This window comes from Enhydra lutris, unplaced genomic scaffold, assembly GCF_002288905.1.
Source record: "Enhydra lutris kenyoni isolate GAN:26980312 unplaced genomic scaffold, ASM228890v2 scaffoldscaffold55, whole genome shotgun sequence".
In the NCBI taxonomy this organism is placed as follows: Eukaryota; Metazoa; Chordata; class Mammalia; order Carnivora; family Mustelidae; genus Enhydra; species Enhydra lutris.
The window spans coordinates 6,833,228-6,855,598 of NW_019154139.1; the positions used below are offsets into that span (position 1 = coordinate 6,833,228).

The 22,371-nt window shown below is 53.3% G+C and overlaps 1 protein-coding gene across 2 annotated transcripts; it reads right to left on the minus strand.

The window, feature by feature from the left end:
• Window positions 1–3,571: 3,571 nt before the first annotated feature.
• On the minus strand, window positions 3,572–21,475 carry LOC111157609 (septin 3). Of its 2 annotated transcripts, none has more exons than XM_022519167.1 (11): window positions 21,371–21,475; window positions 16,677–16,868; window positions 13,602–13,730; window positions 13,100–13,181; window positions 12,025–12,162; window positions 10,504–10,621; window positions 9,515–9,610; window positions 7,340–7,439; window positions 6,233–6,284; window positions 5,862–5,955; window positions 3,572–3,710 (listed from the first exon to the last, which is right to left on the minus strand). In XM_022519167.1, exons 1-11 carry the CDS (start codon window positions 21,378–21,380, stop codon window positions 3,645–3,647), a joined length of 1,077 nt encoding a protein of 358 aa, XP_022374875.1. In that variant the 5' UTR covers window positions 21,381–21,475; the 3' UTR covers window positions 3,572–3,644. The 2 variants fall into 2 exon arrangements, with proteins under 2 accessions (XP_022374875.1, XP_022374876.1); XM_022519168.1 differs by having other exon boundaries at window positions 3,645–3,710; window positions 7,340–7,436; window positions 21,371–21,380.
• Between the last annotated feature and the right edge of the window lie 896 nt (window positions 21,476–22,371).

A 22,371-nucleotide genomic window follows, 5' to 3' on the forward strand; every position in this document is an offset into this window, starting at 1 on the left:
CTTTCTCCAGGCCTCCTCCTGCCGCCCCTCAGATGGGAAGGGGCGGGGCCTGCGCCAGGCCGGGGGGCGGGGCTTTGAAGGGGAGGGCGGAGATTATGGCGCAAGGACGAGGGTGGGGGGTGAGTGGGCAAAGGGGCTGGTCACGTGAGGGGCGGTGGTCCGAGAACCCGGAGGTGTCCAGGTTGGGATGCCGGCTGCGGGGGAGCGGGCGGGGAAGGGAGCGCACCGGGGAACGAACCGGGGGAACTGACCCCGCCTCCGGAGCTCGGAGGGTTGAGAGGCAGGTGAGTGGCCTCCTGGATCCACACCTGTCCTCTTGGTCCCCGCGTCGTAGCCCGGGCATGGCTGCTCTGCTGCCCGCGGGAATGGACTCACAAGCAGGATTTTCCTGCATCTTTCCTGGCCCGGTCAGGAGGCTAATGCCCTGTGGAGAAAGGGTCCAGAAGGATTTCTCGCTTCTCCTAGGGCGAGCATAACTTTTCCCCACCAGAAAAAGCCTGGAATCTGAGCCGGTTTCTTATGAGGCAGCGTCCAGGAAAGGGTGCGTGAGCTGGGTGCGGGGGTGTCTGTGCCGGCCCCAAGATCCAGAGAGCCCGTGTCAACCATCCTACCTGCGCGGCCTCCTTGGACCGGTGACTGGGAGGATCTAGTGGGATACGTTATATTGGAATCGCTTTGAAGACTAAACTGTTGTCCATACTCTTATTTCCTTTAGAATTCGCAAAACAGCACCAAAGGGCTTCAAGCAAAGGGATGTTAACAGCTTCAGGATTACCGTATTTCTCCAAGTTTAAGATGCTGCCAGTTATAGGATGCATCATTTTTATTTTTATTTATTTTTTTCAAAGATTTTATTTATTTATTTGACAGAGAGAAATCACAAGTAGATGGAGAGGCAGGCAGAGAGAGAGAGAGGGAAGCAGAATCTCTGCCGAGCAGAGAACCCAATGCGGGACTCGATCCCAGGACCCTGAGATCATGACCTGAGCCGAAGGCAGCGGCTTAACCCACTGAGCCACCCAGGCGCCCGGATGCTTCATTTTTAAATATACCACTGAGAAAAAACAGTTGCCAAAGAAAGATGTGTCATCGGTTATAAGCTTTTTTTTTTTTTTTTTTTTTTTTTTTTTTTAAGTAATCTCTACACCCAACTTAGGGCTTGAATTCATGACCTGGGGATCAAGAGTCACATGCTCTAGGGACTCAGTCAGCCAGGTGTCCCAAGCTGACTTTTTTTTTTTAAACACAAAACTATTGGAACAAATGCAATACAATAGGAATGGTGTGAAGCTGTAGAACGAGCATCGAGATAATGGAGTACTCCTCTTGCAATGGTAACTAAGTGTGCAACTTTGGGCAAGACAACTATGCTTTCTGGACTTCAGTGTCCATATCTGTATCAAAGAATGGAACTAAAAGAACTGTTTTCTCTTAGTTGTGATTTTTTTTTAAAGATTTTATTTATTTATTTGACAGAGATCACAAGTAGGCAGAGAGGCAGGCAGAGAGAGAGGAAGGGAAGCAGGCTCCCTGCCGAGCAGAGAGCCCGATGCGGGACTCGATCCCAGGACCCTGAGATCATGACCTGAGCCGAAGGCAGCGGCTTAACCCACTGAGCCACCCAGGCGCCCTCTTAGTTGTGATTTTTAAGTTGGCAGAACTACTCGGTCACTCAAATCTTCCCACATCTATCCATCTTGGTGTGGCATTGCCACTCTGCCCCTGGTCCGCATCATTCTACCTGAATGACTCCCCACCACTCTTCTATACCTTGCATTCACCTTACAGAATATTAAGGCCCCAAACACAATTGTTTATGGCCATCACATTCAAATTCAGAAAGACAGAGACAAAGTTGTGTTATTTGTTGGCTACAGAAGAGATTAGGAACCTCAAAGGGAGGAAGTTTAAGTTTGAAAAAGACAAGAGACCAGCTAGTGCTTTAGATGTAAATTCTTAACTCTTTAAGCATTCACTGTACAGTAGGCAGGTCTCCAGGCAAGAAGGGCCCACTCCTTTCATAGAATTGGGTTTTATGCCTTCTGGAGAAAGGAGGGAAAAGCTAGGGGATTAGTTAAATGAAAATAAACCTTGTTTACATTGAAGGAGATGGTCTATACAGAACAGTGTCCCTGAAGGTCTAGCATGATAGCTCTATCACTCCTTCTAAACACAAAACTCCGTGGAATAATGACTGAAGTCCAACCTCAAGCCAACTGAAGACAAACTGATCTCACGAAATGTTTTCCACCTATAATTCCTGTGGCTGCTTCTTACCAAGACGGTCCCTGTCTCACCCCCCCCCCCCCAATCAGTAATGGCTGATTTCGGCCACGGAGTGAGGAGCACAAATGAAACACAGGCCAGACAGTTCTTGTTCAAACAGCAATGTTTAGTTGTACAACACATAAAGTCTAGCAACATTTATACAACCAGTTGGAGTGTCTGTTGGCTTGTTTTCAATTGGGAAATTTAACCATAATGTCACCCAAAGGTTGGCTGGGACTGGTAACATTTAAGAAATGGGTCGTTCTTGCATCCCCTAGGCTTGGGCCTCTTGCTCCATCAGGACTTAGTTGTAGATGAATGGCCCACAAGTCACCAGCCTTTGAGAAAGTAGTGTCCAGGTAGAGATGGCAGGGATGGGCAAGGGGGGGGGGATCCCATAAAGACATAGTATGTGGGGCAGTGGCAGCCAACATTCGCAAACATTCATGCATCTGATGGGGGGCTTTGCCCTCCACTGGGTATTTTCCACTAGCCTACAGTGACCAACTGAGGCCAGGCTAATTCATTACTCACATTAGCAGGGTGAAGGTCAGGGTAGCAGGTAGCAGGAGTAGTCAGGGTAGGTGGGAAGAGATCCCTCTTATTGCTAAGTGGACAGAAGGGTGCTTTTTGTTTTTTCTTCCTAGAGTTCACATCCCACGGGTTTCTGGAGGTTTATGTCTGTGTTTAGTTCTTTTTTAAAGTTTGAGGGTAAGGAAGTCAATTCCGGAAATGTCTCTCCAGGAAAACCACTCTAGGTGGCCGCCTTACAGGGTGGGGCGAGTGTGAAGCTGAACTCTGGGCCAGCTACAAGTGGTGGTTTTTATTTTAAAATGACCCTAGGCCTGACTCCCCCCACATCCATAGTGACCCATCATCAGAAATAAGCTGTAAGCAATGAAGGAGACACCCTTGTCCCACACTGGGGCTCACACGGCTGACATCCACAAATCTGACAAGCAGAAAAGTTGCTTTCTTGACCCTTGAAGGAAGCCAAGAGTAGCTCATGCAGATGAATGGACAGGGAGCAATGCCATTTCCCTTCGGAGATGGTTACAAGTAGCTGGTAGGGGTGTCCAAGGGCAGAAGGAGCTCTTGATGAGTTCTTTCCCCCTACAGATGGGCTGGGACCGGCTGATACAGACGATGGAGGAGGGCTGGGCTGGCGAGAACTCCATTCCACTGGGAGCAGGGAGGGGTTTGGACACGGAGAAAGCAACTGTCCTAAAGAGACAGCTGGCCCCTCCGACCTGCTGAGAGCTGAAGGGGGGCTGTGGTGGTGGTGGGCTGGGCAAGCACAGCTCTAAAAATGGGCATAGCCCAGCAGCAATAAGAGCTGGGAGGAATGGAGGGAGAAGCAGTGCTTGAAATGGCCTTCATTCAGCAGTGGGGCAGGGGGTGGCTGGCACAGGTGGAAGGACAGTGCCCAGGAGGCCTTCTCCCTGCGGGGGGGGGGGGGGTGAGAATGGTTGAGGGTGTGGAGACCAGCAGCTGGCAGCAGACACATAACACAGCTTCTCCGCAGAGGCTGACGTCAAGGTGTAGGGGTGCCAAGCATCATTCTCTACTCAGCCTCTCCAATGCCCGCCACCCCCACTAGACCTCCCCTGCCAGCCTTAGGTGGCCAGTCCCATGTCTGCATACATGACTGCCCACCGTATACCCCAGGGTTCCCTCTCCTGTTGAAATGTAGCAAGCTCTGTGCTTTAACCCTGCTGCTGTCCTATCCTGCTAGGTGCTTACCCTGCAATGACTTTGTGAGTGCGGGACTATGTGTATTGCACTGGTAAAGAGCCTCCAAGAAAGACTGAGACCATAGGTTTTGGGTCTCTGGTTTTGGGGTTCACCCACCTCTTTCCCCTGGCCCACTGAATCTTGATCTGAAGTCTATGTGTTTTCCTAGCACCTGAGTGATACGAGACTAGAAATGCTGGGATTTGTCGCGGACCAGTAAAACACCGAGCGCTGGGCCCGGAGGTGGAAAAGGAGGTTGTATGAGGTCATTGTAAACGGCAGCTAGTTGGGTGTTTTCCCTTACCTAAGGCTAAACTGTTTCCCCAGCCCCAAGTTTCAGCCACCTTACGGACTAAAGGAGGAAGAGGAACTCGTTTGTAAAACCAATGGGGGTAATCTAGGCCTTAATGCAGAGCTGAAGGGAATGGCAAGAAAAGGCCGATGGGATGATTGTGGGTGTCCTTAGGAATGTCTGCAAGAGTCAGGAGGGGGAAAGCGAGGAAAAGCAGAGACAGACAGACAGACAGACATGCACAGTGAGAGAGAACAGAAGCCCAGAGGAGGTCAAGCATGAATGAGAAGCAAGCAGTAGAGAAGCCAACTTTCGGGGGAGGAAGAACCCTGATGGAGAAAAGTGAGGTGTTGTCTCACATTTGCCTCTGAAGCCAAACCACAGAGAAAGGCAAAGATGGTGTACCGCTCTTGAGACGTCTTTAGATCTAATTCTTCTAGAACTCAGTGCCCAAAGGTTGTCTCACTGGACCAGCACATGTGCTTCTCGAACCAGATACTGGGAACTGGGTAACTCATCGTGTTTCCTCCTCTGCCTGGGCCCACAGGGGTCCACCATGCGCTGTGGATACTTTCTTTCCCTCTCGTCTCTGCGGGTCTGATTTCTCTCGTAATCCCGGCCGGCACTGTCACGTGGTTGGCTGTGATTTTATTTTAAGGTGGCCTGAAGGCCTTTTTGGGCATAAATCCTACATATAGGAATGTAGCTAAGATGGGTTAGACTCAAAGCGAGTGGAAGAAGTCACAGAGAGGGGCAGGATGAAGGAATGCGGGAAGGGGGAGAAGCTGGGAGCAGAGGGGAGTGAGGAGAGGCGCGTGTGGAAGGCAACGGACTGCAGCCAGCACGGACGGTGACAGGTGGTGGGTTTCCGACAGTGGAGACAGTGGAGACGACACACACTGAAGGGTGGAGCTCTCTTCCCCACTTCTCTTTTCTGCAGGAGCCCAGCTCCCACCTACTCTGCTCTCCTTCGACCTTCCCACTCCTAGGAAGGCCCAGCCTTACCCTAGATGGCCACCTCCCACCCCCTCCCCCACCAGGTCCAGCTCCAAAGCTGTCCTTAGAGAGTCTCTGCCATCCCCTTTGTGGGCGGTTCAGAGATAAGAAAGAGTTACCTGCGGCTCACTTGTTCCCCATCATTTTTAAGTGAAACCTCCCCCAAAACCTCTTGAGTGAGGCACACAGCTTGGTTCTGGGACACAAGGAAAGGAGACAGATAATGGACAGCCATGGAGGAACCAAACTTACAAGGGACCTTCCAGGGAAGGCAGTGAAAATACCTCATCCCTGCGCAGGTACACACACACACACACATACACACACACACACACACACTCTCTCTCTCTCTCTCTCTCTCTCTCTCTCACACACACACACACACACACACACACACACACACTGTAGACAAACCACAAACACCAGACAGGCCTGCGGGACAGAGTAGAAAGCAAGAAGGTGGTTGGTGGTGATACTGGGATGTGTGTGTGGAAAAGCAGGGATGTGTGATGATACAGAGAAAGGGCCGTCAGGGGTTACTGTCGTGGCTTTCCTCTGTGTCCACGCTCACCGGAGGGAGGCCTCCATTGTCATTGAGCCGCTTGGCCCTGTAGGTCTCGTAGTGGATGTTGTGTGTCACTTCCTTGAGGTCCTGGAGGTGGGTCCTGAAGGACATGGGGTGAGGAGAGAGAGGGGTGTGGTTATGGGTGGGAGGAGGAAGAGATGGACCCACACCTAGGGCCAGTGCATCACTCCCATGGCCTAGGCCCAATGACTGGGACCCAAGCCAGAGAGAGAATAAAAGTACTTCTTTGGCCCCTTCTGCTTCATAATGGGACAAGGAACGGGGCGCAGAGCGCTCTGTCAGAGGAAGTAGACCTGAAGGGATGGCCTCCTGACCAAGAAGTAAAGCCACCCTCTGAGGGAACGGGCGAGTCTCACCTGATGACAAAGTCTCGGAGCAAGGCAAACTCACAGTGGTTGAGGTTTTCCACTGTGAACAAAACAGAACAACAGGTGGTCATTTCACTAATGCAGAAACACCCAGCAGGCTCACTTCTATTCAGGTCACACAGGGCTTCTAAAAACCGGCCAAGGCCTCAGACACAATTCCTATCCTCGAGAAGCTTATGATCTGATTGGAAGAGAGTAACACACGCCAAATGTAACAGCCGAGCCATCTTAGAAAAGGTCACACGCTATATGGTGACTCTAACTCAATACAGATTTGAGTACCTACTATCTGCAAGCCGTCTGCCACGCATTGTGGGAGAAGGGGACTAAGACACGAAGGCTCTAGTCCCACGATCTAATGGACAGGACAGACATCCTCATAAATGATTCTCATTCACGACGGATGAGAAAATGCAATTTAAAAAAAAACTCAACACAAGGTCATCGGCAAATGAGAGACGTGATCCAGTGGGATGAACTTGGTTTGGGAATTAAAATCAACTCAGCTGTGGCCTTGAACTCTGGCTCTAAAATCCCAGTTTCAACTGCTAACAAGTTGTGTGATCTTGAGCAAGACCCTTCCCCTGTCTGAGGCTCGAGACCCTCGGGGGCTAATGTTCTGAGGACAGGCACGCCTCCCCTGCTCCCCACAGAGGGTGGGCATGCTCGAACAAGATCACTGAAGCAATTCTTTGAAACCTTCCAGAATCGTTATTGACCTTCTCAAGGTCACATCCGTTCACAACAAAACGAAAATGAGCACCTCCGAAACACCCTTTAGCAGTCTGTCAGATCACGTCCCCTTTCATGTGAAAACCTTTCTGCGGTTTTCCAGTGCTTTTTAGTCTCTCCATGTCCTCCGCTCCTTTGACGCATGGGTCAGGGCCTCCCAGTCAGGTGTTAAACCAGCCTTTGACCGCTGCCTGCCTCTGACACTCATCTTCTCAGTTAGACTGTAAGCTCCTTACAGCAGGGTCTGGCTGGCATTCGTTTCGTATCCGACGTACCAGGACAGTGCCCTGAACTCTAGAGGCTGAGTAAGTAAGCATAACATGACCACAACGGCCAGTTCTTCAAGAAGATGCACTGAATTACCTTCAATGATTCCCCAGGGAGTTTTTCTGCCGAGGACACGCTTGCCATTCACTTGGTACTCCTTGTCACTTCCCACGACAGCGAACGGCATGCTTTCCTGCTGACAAACCATACACGTGCATGTCAGCCTCCTGCCATCCGGGCTGCCACGGACAGGATGCCCAAGGGTCCTGGGCCTCTGGCCTTGAACTACACACTTCCACTGCCCATTCCATGATCCCACTGATGGGCAAGGGCAAGGTGTGTGGTAAAAGGGACTCTGAAGTTCTGGGTCCAGCCCTGGCCGCATCCCTCCCTGTCTGGCGGGTTAACCTCGGTAGGTCGGCTTTCCTTCAACCAGAGAAAGCTTTGTATTTTTTAGGGAGTTTTAACGCATTTGGTTTGGTTTGGAACAGCTAGGACAGAACGACAGCTCTTTAGGGATACGCACCCAAGGGATAGCCAAGTTACATGTTTTAAGCTACCTCCCATCAAACCTGCAGGCAGAGGTCCGTGTCCGCCGCCCTCCACCTTTGGAGCTCCGTAGGCTCCTCTGTTCCCCCCTAGTGGGTTGTATATATTCCCAAATCCATTTGCCTGATGTGTGTTCCACTTGCTCTTAGAAAAACTATGATTTAAGCCAAGGATGTGTGACCGTGGAGAATGGTTTCTCTGAAAATCGAGCTGAGTGTTTCAGAAAGACTTGAGAAAGTCTCAAAAACATTTAAGATTTGCAGGGCACCTGGGTGGCTCAGTGGGTTAAGCCGCTGCCTTCGGCTCAGGTCATGATCTCAGGGTCCTGGGACCAAGCCCCACATCGGGCTCTCTGCTCAGCAAGGAGCCTGCTTCCTCCTCTCTCTCTGCCTGCCTCTCTGCCTGCTTGTGATCTCTCTCTGTCAAATAAATAAATAAAATCTTTAAAAAAAAAAAACATTTAAGATTTGCATACACCATTTTTTTTAAAGCGATTTCTTCTCTTCAGTGGATTTTCTCAATTAACTGACCCACTACCTCTCTCAGCTACACCAGATAAGGGGCTTCGGATGGATTATCCACCCCTGACAGAAGAGAAGACTCCAGACCAAAGCAAACAAGTGGCTTTTCTCAGGTCATAGTGGTGCATAGAAAAGCCTGGACTGGAACTCAGAATTCTGACGTAAAATCCCAGAACTGTCAAAGTTTGGAATTGAGAGAGGGATTGTAGAAATCCCAAGAAGTCTTAAGATCTGCAGGAGAGGGGCACCTGGGTGGCTCAGTGGGTTAAAGCCTCTGCCTTCAGCTCAGGTCATGATCTCAGGATCCTGGGATCGAGCCCCGCATCGGGCTCTCTGCTCAGCAGAGAGCCTGCTTCCTCCTCTCTCTCTCTCTCTCTGCCTACTTGTGATCTCTGTCTGTCAAGTAAATTAAAAAAAAAAAAGAAAGAAAAGATCCCCAGGAGACGCCCCAGGGATAGCTGAGAAGACAGCACTCTGTGCCCACATCCCTGAGCCAGAGCAGCTCTGTTTTCATGTTTTATATTTCAACAAGAGTTCTGTCTAATGTTTAATTTTTTTTAATTTTTTTTTTATTTTTTAATTTTTTTTTTAACAGAGAGAGAGATCACAAGTAGGCAGAGAGGCAGGCATAGAGAGAGGAGAAAGCAGGCTCCCCGCTGAGCAGAGAGCCCGATGCGGGCCTCGATCCCAGGACCCTGAGATCATGACCTGAGCCGAAGGCAGAGGCTTAACCCACTGAGCCACCCAGGCACCCTAATGTTTAATTTTTTAAAAGAGTTCCTCTAGGGGGAAAAAATGCCTATAAGCCACTCACCTAGCCTGAATTCTGCATCTTATAGAGGGGAAACTGAGGCAGGGCTCTGATTAGAGCATGGACACCTTGGACCCCAGCTTGATGTTCTTTCTGCCCATGCTCTTCCATGAACCAGACCCTGTTTTTCCAGGCCCTGTTGGGGGAGAAGAGGCTTTTGGGGTAGCCCAGGATGGATGCAAACCTTGGCTCTCTGGGTTCAGGGTTCGCAGTCCTGGCCAGGGCCCTACCGCTCATCCTCTTCCATATCACTTCTGGTCTGGGTCAGCAAGGTGGGGCAGATGGTTCAAAAGGGGGAAAGCAGATGGCAAGACAGAAGGGGGACACAATCCACATCCCACTCGTTCCAAGGGGGACATTTGTGCGCCAAACAGAGCCCTGGGCACCCACCCGGATTTTGTCATTCTCTGTCTTGTCCTCCAAATCCTCATCAAATTCCTTCTGGGGGTAGAACTCAATGCCATTCACTTCAAGCTCCTTTCGAACCTAGGGGTAAGGAAGAGAAGGTAACCAAAGGTAGCCAAGTGTCGGGATAACTGGGGGGGGGGGGCGGTGATGCGTGTGCATGTGTGTGTGTGTGTGTATGTGTGTGTGTGTGTGTGTGCACTGAAGTCAGAGGGATGAGTGTAGCTTTTGCTAATCCAGTCATCTCTGAACTCAAGGCCCTGAGCGGCAGGAAGATCATAAATGGCAGCCCCAGTCATCCAGCTGCTACAGCCCAGGCTGAGACGAGGAAGAATCTGGGGGTGCGGCTTGCTCATCTCAGGGTCCAGAAGCTTAGGGTTTAGACAAGCAACACTGCTGAGATTCCCCAAGGGCAGTGCTCATGCTGCCGTATGTCACATTGTTGTTTGCGGGGAAGAGAGTTGAGGCTCAACCCCAAGCCTGTCTGGTCTGTCCTTTCTCGAAGCTTGGCTTCAGTCTCACCTCCTCCAGGAAGCTGTCCAGCAACTTCCCAGTGCTCTACCTGAGTACAAGTTTCTCAAAGGCAGCAAATGTCTGTTTGAAGACCCCACTTCCATCCCTGTGCATCCAGCATGGGGATGAGCTTATAGAAGACACTAATAAAGACTAGCAGACAGGTGATTAATTATTCTAGCCCCTCAAGCACGCTAACTAACATCAAGGAGTGCTTTCCAGTTGCATGGTGATTTATGTATTCAGCAGTCTTCTCCAGAAAGTTTGGAGGGTGGGAAGGAGGCAGCCTGAGGCTACTAATTTCTCTTTGCCATTGGTCCTCAACATGGCTAGCCCAGCCTCTTTAATGGTTCAGTGGGAGCTGAGTGGGAAGGGGTGATATGATGACCAAGGATAGGACACGGCTTGGAGCAGAGGAAAGGAAGGAAGGGTGGGGACAGGAAAAGGAGGGGCCTTCTCACCCTTTGCTTGAATTCAGACTTCTCCTCCAGGGTCATGGTGTCAGCCTTAGCAATGACCGGAATGATGTTCACAACTTTGCTGAGGTGCTTCATGAACTCCAGATCGAGGGGTCGCAAGCTGGGGCCCAGAGAAGGCGGGGTGTCAGAGCCACCTTGCCCTCCCCACTCTGCCATGGCCACCATGCCAGGGCTACCCTTGGGATGGGAGGGACTGGGCAGGGAACCTGGCTGAGGTCAAGGGACTGCTCCTTCTCCTCCATGACACGCTCCCAGACTCTCACTGCCTGCGGAACAGGCTGCAACCGTCTGCCCCCACAGGGCAGAGACCACGGTCTCCCCTTCTCTTCAAATCCCGCCCCTCCCACAGCCCTGCTCAAACAGCTCCTTCAGGACAGCATTCCTGCCGTGGGGATCTTTTTCTCTTGGGAATAGCCCTGGACTGTTGTCTCTGCCTTTATGTCCCCTTAAGTCCTTGTGTCACGGTTACTGATATATCTTATTATCCATATAGGACAGCACTTTTTTTTTTTTAGTAATCTCCATGCCCAACATGGGGCTTGAACTCACAACGCCCCTGATTGAGAGCCGCCTGCCCCATGGACTGAGCCAGCCAGGCACCCAGGACAGCCCCTCTGATGGGCCTTCTCCCAGCCCACCCTTAGTCCTGCAGGGCCCAGCTGGGGGCTTTGGCCCTTGCCATCTGAGGGCCTTGCTCCCCTGGGCTCTGGGGCCCCCATCTGGCTCTAGTTCCCTGTCTGGTGACTTACTAAGTCAGGCTATCTGTTGGCTTGCTCTACCATGAGTCCACATTCTAGGGAGCAATAAAACTAATCTTTTTATTGAGTTCCTAGACCCCACCATTGAACACCTGCTGAGTACCCAGTTCTTCCAAAATCGGGACACCGCCTGGCTCACATCGTCCGCTCAAGAACTGAACCCTGGCCCAGCAGTTAGGCATAGTAGTAAGTTATGGAAGCTCGACTGCTTGCCCACCGGGATCTCTCCATCCCACACTGGAACTCGCTGGCACTTGGCCCATCTGCCACTCACAACTGGACTTCCCTGCACACCTGCTCATCACCAGCCTTCATCTCTAGACATGCTGGGCTGCCCACCCACCAAAGCCTACAGCTGGACCCCACGCCCCTCCAAAACGCCCACCTGATCTAGTGGCCCTGCCCCTCCCCATTTCACTCTTCTTGCTGCCCACCCCTCCCCCCACCCCAGCCTTGTGCAAAGCAGATCTCCTGTATAGACAAGGAGCCCTCTGGGCTCACATGCAGGACCCCCCCTCCAACTGGCACAGTTGTGCTAGAACACCAGTGGGCAGCATGGGGGCTGGGCTCGGTCAGCTTTACTCTCTTGGTAGGAAAGTCACACTCTCCGGGGGAAAGTCCAGGCGATCACAGGGCCTGATGGCAGCAGGGCCCATCTGGGGGTGTTGATTCTCCATGACAGAGCGGGCACAGCTGACACGAACCAGAGTGAGCCACAGCCATGGGGGGAGGGACTGGTACGTACGAGTGTCCCGTGGGGGAGATGAAGTAGAGGCAGCAGTGGACACGAGTGTCGGGGATCCGTTTCTTCCTGGCGATGTTGACCTCTTCCTTCAGGAACTTCTCGTACTGTTCATTGATGTACTTCTCAATGGGCTCCCAGCTGGGGGGGGGGGGAAGAAAGCAGATGGATGTCCCAGAAAGAAAGGCCTGTTGGCCATTCTCCCTCAGGCCCCCATGGATAGCTTTCCTTGTTAAGCAAAGCCAGAACTCCCACGGGGACCTGGTCCTCTGACTGGGCCAGTAGAACTTGCAGAACCCCACCTCACCCCAGAGAGTCGCACACACTCTCCCCACCTCCATTCCTTATTAGCTAGAAGGCTCTGTGGAAGTCTCAGCCCCTCTCTGAGTACCAATGCATGCCTGGAGGGATTAAGGACTACTTAACACAGCAATGGCACATAGAAAGTATTCAACACAGCCACAACACATTATCGTGACCGTGGTCAACGCTATCACTACCTTTCTCCTTTAAGGAGCATGCTATAACCAGAGGACAGGACAACCAGTCGCTTTTCTAAGATTGTTCCAAGTTGTGTTGTTTGGCGATCCTGCCTTGTGTGCGGCAGACCCCAGCATCCTCACAGAGGAACCATGGTCTCTGTCCCTATCTGGGAGCAAATCTCCGCCTGGAACTTTCCATCTACATCCTTGGCGGGATGCTGATGGCCGCTTTGCTCTGTGAATTCCCGGAGGTGTTCTCCTCCTGGAAATTCCCATGTGTCCTCTCATCATGCAGGGTTATGACACTGCCCACAGGCCAAGCTCGGCCACAGACTTCAGGTCAGCCTAGATGTTTGCCACAGGTCCCCTTGGGTCTGCCCTGCCCTGCTGCCACCTCCAGGCAATCCCACAGCCAAAATTCCCTCTGCTTTGGCCCTTTCCTGGGGCTCTTCACAAAGCCCCCGTCTCCCATCCTTTAGCTCGCCTTCCCACTTAGCCCCTCAGCATGGAGGGCGCAGATGGTTCTCAACATGAAGGAATCTGCACCATGTTCAGCATCTTCAGGGCAGAAATCTCACAGGCAGGCAGACATATACCAGTTTTCATTGTTGATCTGGTCTCCGAAGCCCGGGGTGTCGATGACAGTCAGCTTCATTTTGACCCCGCCTTCCTCTATCACTAGAGGGTGAACAGAAAAGGCACCAGAGATGTCAATTGTCGGGCTGATGCTGGCTACGCTGCTGGCTACCATCCAGGGAGACCCAGGCTCCTTCCTTCTTCAGGACCAATTATGGGAAAAGTCAATTTCAGGGTCTTCCCACTTCAGCAGCTCTGTTCATGCTGTTCCCTGCACCTAGCATGTCTTCCCTGCTTCTTGCTGCTTGAATCCCACCCATGCTCCACCATTCAGCTCAAGCCCCATTTCTAATCCCCCCGTCTTTTCTAGACCAAGGAGTTGGTTCTACAGACCTTAGGCCTCCGTTCTCTTCTGTCTTGAGATTGCTTTCCATTTGTCTCATTCCCCAGTAGGCCCATCTCTCCCTCCCTGGCAGAGAGCCTTCTGAACAAGGGCCACAGGGGTCCCCGCCTGGTCCTCACCGTGCCCAATAGCTTTGATCTCCACGGTCTTGGGAATCTTCTCCTCCCGGTTCCAGCTGGAGGCCTTGCGGCTCACCTGGGATTTGAAGAGTGTGTTGACCAGCGTTGACTTGCCCAGTCCGCTCTGACCTGCCGCAAGACAGGAGGAGGATGACACGGTGGGGAAGACCCGTGTCTACCTCCTGAGCCTGCCGTCTCTCCTACGAGCTTACAGAATTCTACAGCCTTGATCCAGGCCATGCCCCCTCTTCACCGCCCATGGGGGGAGCAGAGGACTGGATGGGAGAGCAGGCAGGTGGGAATGCTTCCCTGGTACTGGAGAGGGACTTGGGGAAACATCAGTTGGATTCCACATTCTCTCCTTCCTGGAGCCCCAGGACCGTGGGGAGGGGAAACAACTTCTGCCTTTGTCTAGTGCAGTGATTTCTTGTTTTGTGCCTGCTGGACTTCAGCTTTTAGTCTTTACAAATCCTAAACGGAATGACAGAACTACTTTGTCTTCCTAGGCTGCCTCAGTGCATCTGAGACTTTCACATCTGTTAGCCACATCTGCCTTTGAATCCCACAGCCCTGGGAATCCCCTAGCAGAACTCTCCTTATCCCCAGCTCAAGTGGTCCCAGAGAGATTGACCCCCACCTGACATAAAATGTGTGCAAGGTCACATAACTAAGAAAGGCAAGACCAGGGCCTTGAACCCAAGGAACCCCCTGGTTCCGTGTCCACTCTTCTTTCTAGTGCTGCCTTAGTACCTCATGCCAGAAAAATGCCCAAGAGGGCACTGAGAGAGGAGGGGGCAGCTGACCAGCCAGGGCCGGTCCCTCACCTCCACTTCCTTAGTGAGTGCTCCCTTTGGACCCATCTTTTTCTTTCTTTTTTTTTTTTAATTTTAAATATGCTCCACTCCGAACTTGGAGCTTGAACTTAGGACCCGGAGATCAAGAGTCACATACTCTACTGACTGAGCCACCTGGGCACCCCATTTTGACCTGTTTTACACGAGTCTGCAGAATCTAGAGAAGATTTCCTTCCAAGGAGGAGTTCTGCAACTAAAAGGCGCTTGAAAACCACTGGCCCAAGCCGCACTTCTCAAACTTGTACGTGCACAAGGATCAGATGCTACACTTGATCTTAGCCAAAAGGCCAAGAAGCGATGCACGAGGATCACACAAGCCCTACATCTGCTCGATGGCACCAGCGTCACCTGCACCCTTGCAGGAAATGCAGGATCCCAGGCCCCGCCCCAGCCCTTTCATTCAGAATCTGCCTTTTGACAGGACTCTCCCAGATGAATGACATACACAGTAAAGTCAGAAGTGCTGGTCTAGAACATGCCTGTGGTATATTGGGGGGCTGATGAGACCCAAAAGCTCCAGACCCAACACTGCTGTTTCCCTGAACACCTGGGACTAGCCATGTTCACTTCTGTAGTTTCCTTACTGACAACTGATGGCAAGGGAGGGAACTGGATGAGACCAGGGATAGCAGATAAGCGGCATGTCTCATTCCAACTGATCAATCAACAGTAGCCACCCAGGCCAATATGTTAAAAAAGGCTACCTGTGGGCTCAGTCCTGAATGTGAGCTGGGACTGACCAGCAATGTCTCTCCCGGTGGCACTGCTGGGGAGAGAAGAAGCCTGCACAGCTTCTCCTTGCTATTCCCGGTCTGGATAATTTCTGAGGTTGTTTGCTCAGTAAGTACTCCTGAGTGCTAAGTGCTGTGCTGGATTTGGAGGCAGAGAGGCAAACAAGACAACATATTTACCCTCAAGAAGCTGTTTAGTGTGCGGAAGACCAAAACACAAGCGGGTAGTTATGATATGTTGCCATTATCACCATGAAAAAGGGAACTACAGAGTATTACGGCAGAAAACTGAAGGGAATGTAATCCAGTCTCTCTGGAATAAAGGAGGACTTCTCGGAAGAAGCAACAACTAAGTTGAAACCTTTGGAGAAACTTTGAAAGACCCCTGAGAAGCTGGAATGGGGTTCTAGAAAGAAGGAATGGCAGAGCCAAAGGTTCAGAGGCTGGAAAGAACATCCTGAGTCCAGAACTTACCAATGAGGAGTAGAATGCTACATGGTTAGTGGTAAGAAGTGAATGGAGAGAGAGCACCAGGCCAGGCTAGGAGTTTAAGCCCTTAAATCTACTGAAGGGTTTTAAGTAGGATGGGGGACCTGATGAGTTCTGCAAGTTGGGAAAATTATTTAGTCACTGGTGAACAATGGTTTGAAACAGAAAGAAGACAGAGGACCAGGAGGGTCAATGCCAGAGTGTGGCCCGGGGCCATGGTCCCTGAACCATTTGCTACTCGTTCTTGAGGTAAGAAATTTGCACCGGAAAATATATTGACCATAACACTGAACACACTACTTAGTTCACCTGATTTTTTTTTTCTTGACTTTCTAGATGATTTAAACTCCAGCCACCTCCTTATCTTTGGGCAGCACTGAGTCAGGGAGCTGTGGCAATCTAGGTGGGAGGCCTAGCTTAGCTCAGAGTGGTCACAGCTGAGAAAGAAAGACATGGGCAGACTTCAGAGAGATTTACAAGGGGAAACTGGCAGGTCCTGAAGGCTGATGGAATGAAATAAGGGAGAAAGAAACATGTCCATGTCCCTGTTTCAGCAATTGAGTGAATATCTCACTAATATCAGGCAAAGGTCCCTTCCTGCTCCTACATTCTGTGACCTGGTGACACCACCTAGTGACCAATAGCCTACAAATTCTCTTTAAGGTTTCAAGCACTACAGAAGATCAGAAAGAAGACCACCCTCCATCTGACACCAGTGGGGAACAACACTGATGATTTCCCCGTGCCACACACCTAAAAACTGACTGAGTATGGACCCAGATGGGACCAGGCGGACCATCTACCCACAGTTCCCACCCCTGGATTAGCCAGTCTTCTGGGGAGAACAGAGTCAGGCTTTTGTGATCAACATAGTGAAATCCTTCCTCCTGGAAAGAGCTCATCTTAGGGAAGCCAGGGTTGAGGCCCAGCCTAGGGACGGAGACAGGATCCTCGGTGCTGCCCACCAGCATGGCCTCCAGTGACCCCACAGCCTTGCATACCAACCACCATGATGTTGAAGTCGAAACCAGTCTTCATGGTTTTCTTGCGCATCTGCTCAATGATGGTGTCAATGCCAATGTAGCCGAGCAGGTTGGAGTTGATGCTCATGGGTTTCATGGGCACTGCCGGCTTAGGCCTGGGCTCAGGCACCAGCTCTGACATGGCTGCGTCCGTCCTGGTCTCTGGGAGCCCTGCAAAGCCAAAGGGGGAGAGGTGGGCTGGGGGAAAACAGAAGTCACGTGGAAGCCATAGTATTAGTCTCTTGATACAGAATCATACAGAGTTGGGATTGGAAGGGACCTCAGGTGTCATCCAGCATGGGTCCCTCACTTCACAGATGGAGGGACTGAGGCCTGGGGAGCAGGGGAGAAGGACTTCCCCAAGACATAGAGCAAGTCAAATGCCAGATTGGGATCAGTGCCCAGCCTCTCCAGCTGCTGGGGCACTTTCTGATGTACTCGCTGCCCCAAAGCGCATCTATGCATCTAATCCAGGGACTTCACCTTGGCCCTGTTGACATTTGGGTCTGGATAATTACTGGGGGGGGGGGGGTCCTGTGCACTGTAGGATGTTCAGTGCCCCGCCCCGGCCTCTATTAGATGCCAGTTGTGACAATAAAAAGTATTTGTACACAGTGCCAAATGTCCCCTGGGGACAGTATAACCCTAGAGGAGAACCACCGATCTAAGATATGTCTGGGGTTATTATGACCTGAGTTCTGCCTCCTCAAATAAAGGGCTAAGACCTTTTAGGATACTGGACCTAACCTCTATTGACAGTCACTGACCTTCTATAAGACAAAGCAACTAGTTGCTTTGTCTTATAGAAGCAAACAGGGCTCCCCCCTCACACCACAGGAGCATCACTCTTGCCTCCGGCCTCAGTGTCCCCTCTGTTCCATAAGCACCACTGCAAAGTCGGGGTGTCTATGCCTTGAGGAGCCCCAGACACCATCCTAGCCATAGTTTTAAATCTGTGGGAAGAATAAGTCTCTCCTTTTGACCAGTGGGGAGGGGATGAGACACAGCCAGCCTGCGGCAGCCACTTGCCTAAGATGACATAGTGTGTTCTTGGGATGGTGGGTGGCAAAAGAAAGGGGAGGCTAAGGACAGAGCATTCCCTAGAAGGGAAAGGCCAACGTCCCTCTGGGTCTGGTAGGTCACAGGCATGTTCGCGCACAAGGGAAATCGGTGCATTTCCTCATGGGGCCAATGTCCCCCAGGGCAGGTTTCAGTATAGAACACCTCCATTTTCCCATCCATAAAATGGGTATATGTGGTGAAATGGACCGAGCCTGGCCCTGCTACTTGCCGGATGTGTGGACTTGGGCAAATCACCACTCCCTGCCCCGCCCCTGAGCCTGTTTCCTCATCTATAAGCTAGGATCATGATTAAGGCTGCGGTGAGCATCACATGAGCTACGATGCTCAGAAGCAGTGGCATAACCCCCCACACTTCCAGACCCTCTTGCCCCCTGTGTCCCTTTCAAGTTCACCAGCTTGTCCGAAGGGCAAATGAGGTGGGGCGTGGGCAAGCGATGCTAGTTACAAGCATAGTTATTGGACTCCACGCTCTCTCCAGGACCCCTTCCAACGCTGCCATTCTGGAATCCTGGGGTTCCTGCAGAGTCTCAGGCTCCCGGGAGAGCTGATGGAGCAGCAGATGGGCAAGAGGGGGAGAGGACAGGAGGGCCTCCCTCCCCCACCCCCAGACTCAGCCAGGAGTCTGTTCTTGTACCCCCACCACCTGGTCCGGCCACCAGTCCTGGCAAGACTCTCTCTCTCCCAATGGGAAGCCGTTCTTTCCTTGTCACTCCCAGGCACAGCCAAATCTGACAAAGCCTCGGGACCTCCCCAGGGCCTGGCGTGGCTCCCTCCTGCTTCCCAGGAAGCTGTTGCCAGCCAGACGGCTCCAGGCGGCCACAAGATCGGCTCAGCCCTGCGGCAGCTGACTCTCACAGCCTGGCCTGCTCCTCCACTCTCTGCACATGGCTCCCGGGCCCCACTCAGCACACCTGCACCGGGGGCCGTGCCCCGTTTTCCTTGCCCAGCTGCCGCCACGGCTGGCCCAGGCCACTTCCCGCCATGCCTCTACAGCCAAGCCCACTTGTTCTCACAAGCCATGTTGTGAGACAAATCCATCGGAGGGCAGGGGGGTGTCCCATACTATTTTACAGACTTGGAAAGTGAGTCTTGTATTTATTTTCGGGAGATTTTGTTAGTATCCTTGTAAAGGAGGTGCCCTCCCTATGGCTGGCTCAGCTCGAGCCCGTCAATGGCAGAATCCTAAAAGAGCTTTCCCAAAAGACGGACGCTGGTTGCGAGAAGGGGGCTGCCCACCAGATTCCCAGGCAACTTCTAGAACCAGCAAGCACCTCCTCGCACCCGTGCACACACCGTGTTACGTGCCTGCTGGCAAGTCACACCTCTCCCAACCCTAGGCCAATTACATGCCAGCCACATGCTACCCGCAACCACCCGTCAGCCACACGCACGGCAAACGTGTGGCGGGTCACCACGTCACAACCTCTGCTCTGGGCCACTCCAGCCCCTGGCTGACACCTACTCCTTCTTCACCATTGGGCTCAAGGCCTACCTCTAGAAAAGCCTCTGCTTTCCTACCTGATACGCGTGGCCCTCTTCTGTGCTTCCTTGGCCCCCCAGTACCCTGTACCCATCAGGTTCATTCCTTCACTCCGTCCCTTCCAGGACATTTTTCTTTTAAGATTTTTATTTATTTGACAGAGAGAGACACAGAGAGAGAGGGAACACAAGCATGGGGAGTGGGAGAGGGAGAAGCAGGCTTCCCACTAAGCAGGGAGCCTGATGTGGGACTCGATCCCAGGACCCCGGAATCATGACCTGAGCCAAAGGCAGACGCTTTAACAACGGAGCCACCAGGCACCCCGCTTCCAGGACATTTCATTGCTGTCTAATGGAAGCCTAATCCAGCCAACCCTAGACTTCATGCCGAAGATACTTTTGGACCCCAGACAAGGTCCTCGCCCCCAAGGGTCCACTGTGTGGTGAGGGTGCCTGACAAGCACACCATTCCCAGGGCACAGGACGATGCTGCTCTGGAGAGGAATTCCGTAGCTCCATCCCTAGCCCAGAAAGCAGCCCTGGTCCTACCATGCCAACCCCAGATGGGCATCTGGCCCAGGCTTAACTCCCAGCTGGATGACCTCTGTGAACCTCAGTTTTCTCCTCAGGAAAATGGGCACATTACCTACGTTGCCAGGTTGTTGTGAAAGTTATACAAAAGCATGGATACAAATTACCTGGCATTAAACACAGGCCCATCATTCTTCAGGGAAGGGTCGTGTCTCATTGATCTCTGTGCCCCATTGAACCTAACATAACACAGGCACTCAGCAATGGATTGATGGATGGATGGATGGACAGACGCCTGGCAGGGAGGCAGATGTCAATGGATGGATGGTTGGATGGACGGATGGACAGATGCCTCGCAGGGAGCCAGATGTCACTTTAGAACCATCACTTTTCTTCTCCCTCACAGGCTTCTCCCTTTGCAGACCAGCTGACCCCCTCCGCCAACAAGCAAATGGCTCCTCGGTAGGCCACAGTCAAGGGAGCAGACTCTGTTAAGAGCAACCCTCTCTCTCCCTGCTACAGGGATTGGACAGGGGCTCCCTAAGGGTGGGATGAGCTAAGGATGAAGGTCACAGCAGGATATAGCTCAAGTGCCACCCTGCCTAGATGGTCCTTTGGGGTCCTCCTAAGCTCCCAGCTCTCCCAGGCTTTCTGGAGAGGTGGGGGTTCTGTCAGCAGCACCCCCTGCCAGGTGCCACCTGCCCCATCAATGCTCTAGGGAGATGCACTGTCCACCTGACTCAGCTCTGGCTGAGGCCCCCACAGAAACAGCTCCCCCCTCCCCGTGCCAAGCAAGGACTCCACCGCTTTCTTTTACACGGGCAAATAAATGGCTTTGTCTTTGTCTGGCCCAGGGACCCCACCCCTCTGTTGGGAAGGTGGCAGCAGGGGGAGGGGATCTTTCCGGAATAGCACCTGCCTCCTTGGCTCAGCGAGGGGTGGGGTGGGAGAGGTCTCTTCCTCCCTTCCAGGGCTGGAGATCTTCCCCTGCTCCCAGCCCTAGCAGCCTCTAAGACCCCACCCCCACCGGCAGAGGCAATTCCAGACCAATTCCAGACCACCGCAGCTCCAGCCCCGCTCTTAGAAAACGAATCACCTAAGACATCTCGATCCTTTCCCATTCACAGTTGCAAAGGGCCCTGGGACACCCCCTTCCCCCATCCCAGTTCTCTGGAGGCCAATGAGTTCCCTTGGAGACCACCAGCTGGTGCCTGTCTCAGTGTGCGCCTGTGTGTGGGGGAAGGGGCCTATGTGTCAGCGCACAGGTCTCTTATCTGGCGGTCCCTGGCCCCGATACCTGTGCGTGGTGTGCATGTGTATGCGTGTGCTCTAGCGTGGGGTCTTCTGTGCGCATCTGGGTCCCTGCTTGTACGTCCGTGGGCCTCTCGAACTCCCCGCGATCCCGTGTGTGCGTTTCTCCGGGCATGTAAACCCTGGGGTGTGTGCGTGTGTCCGTGCATATGTCACCGCGCGTGGGCTCCTCCGCGCAGCAACCCTCCCTCTGGCAGCACCTCCAGCCGGGGTTTTCGGAGCCGCAGCCTCCTCCCAGCGGGCGCCGGTGGCCCGGCCAGCCGCCCTACCTTTGGACATGAATCCTCCTTTGTCTCCGTTCCTCCGGGGAGATGCTCAGGGCGCGGGGCTGCAAGGCTGAGCGGGGCGCGGGCTCCCCCTGGGCAGAGCAGCCCCTGCAGCCGGGCCTCGCCCCTCCGCGCTCTCCGCCCACCCGCCCGGCCCGCGGCCCGGCCGCGCCGCCCCTGCGCCCCGCGCCGCCGTGCCCGCCGGGGACCTGGCTTCGGCTCGCTTGGCGCCGCTGCCCGTGCCCGCGCGTACCGATGCCGCCGCCGCCGCCGCCGCTGCCACCCGCACCACGTGACCCGCGCGCCTGCCGGCCCCGCCGAGAGCCCCTCCCCCTCCCACAGCGCCCGCGTCCGCACCGGCTCTCCGCCCGCACGCGGGAGCGGGTACCGGGTCCCGCCTGCAGGCGGCCCGGGAGGCGCGCGGGGGCGCTGTGTCTGCCGCTCCGGAAGCCGCGCCGGGGGAGGTGCCCGAATCCCAGTCTCGATCCCTGCCCGCCCCCCCATCCCGCTCCCCGCCTCTTACCCTGCAAGCTGGGGCGGGGCGGGGGGCGCGGGGGATCGGAGACAGCGGCGAGCTGCGGTGCGCGCGCGGGTCACGCGCGGGTGGGGATGTTGCGCGGGCTCAGCGCGTTTCTGCCCAGGCGCCGGCGCCTGCGGAGCCCTGAGTCAGGGGCCCGGGTTCCAGGCCTGGCTTCTGGATGATGAGCCCTATGACCTTGAGGTGGTCAGGAACTTTCCCGAGCCTCAATTTACCCATCAGAAAAAAATGTTCATGCATTCAGTCAACATTAATAGCTCATTGCCAGGCCCTGGGGCACAGGAATGAGGATGACTCTTCTAGGCCTAGTAGGGGAGACAGCTGGGGGCTGGGGTACACAGAGAGTACTGGGTGCTGTGAGGCGGTCATCCAGAGGAGAGGGATTTTGGAAGAGTTCATGGGGAAGCTGAGGGCCAAGACAGAAAGGCAAATGGTGGTGGGAGGGAAGAGGGGAAGGGCACTCTGT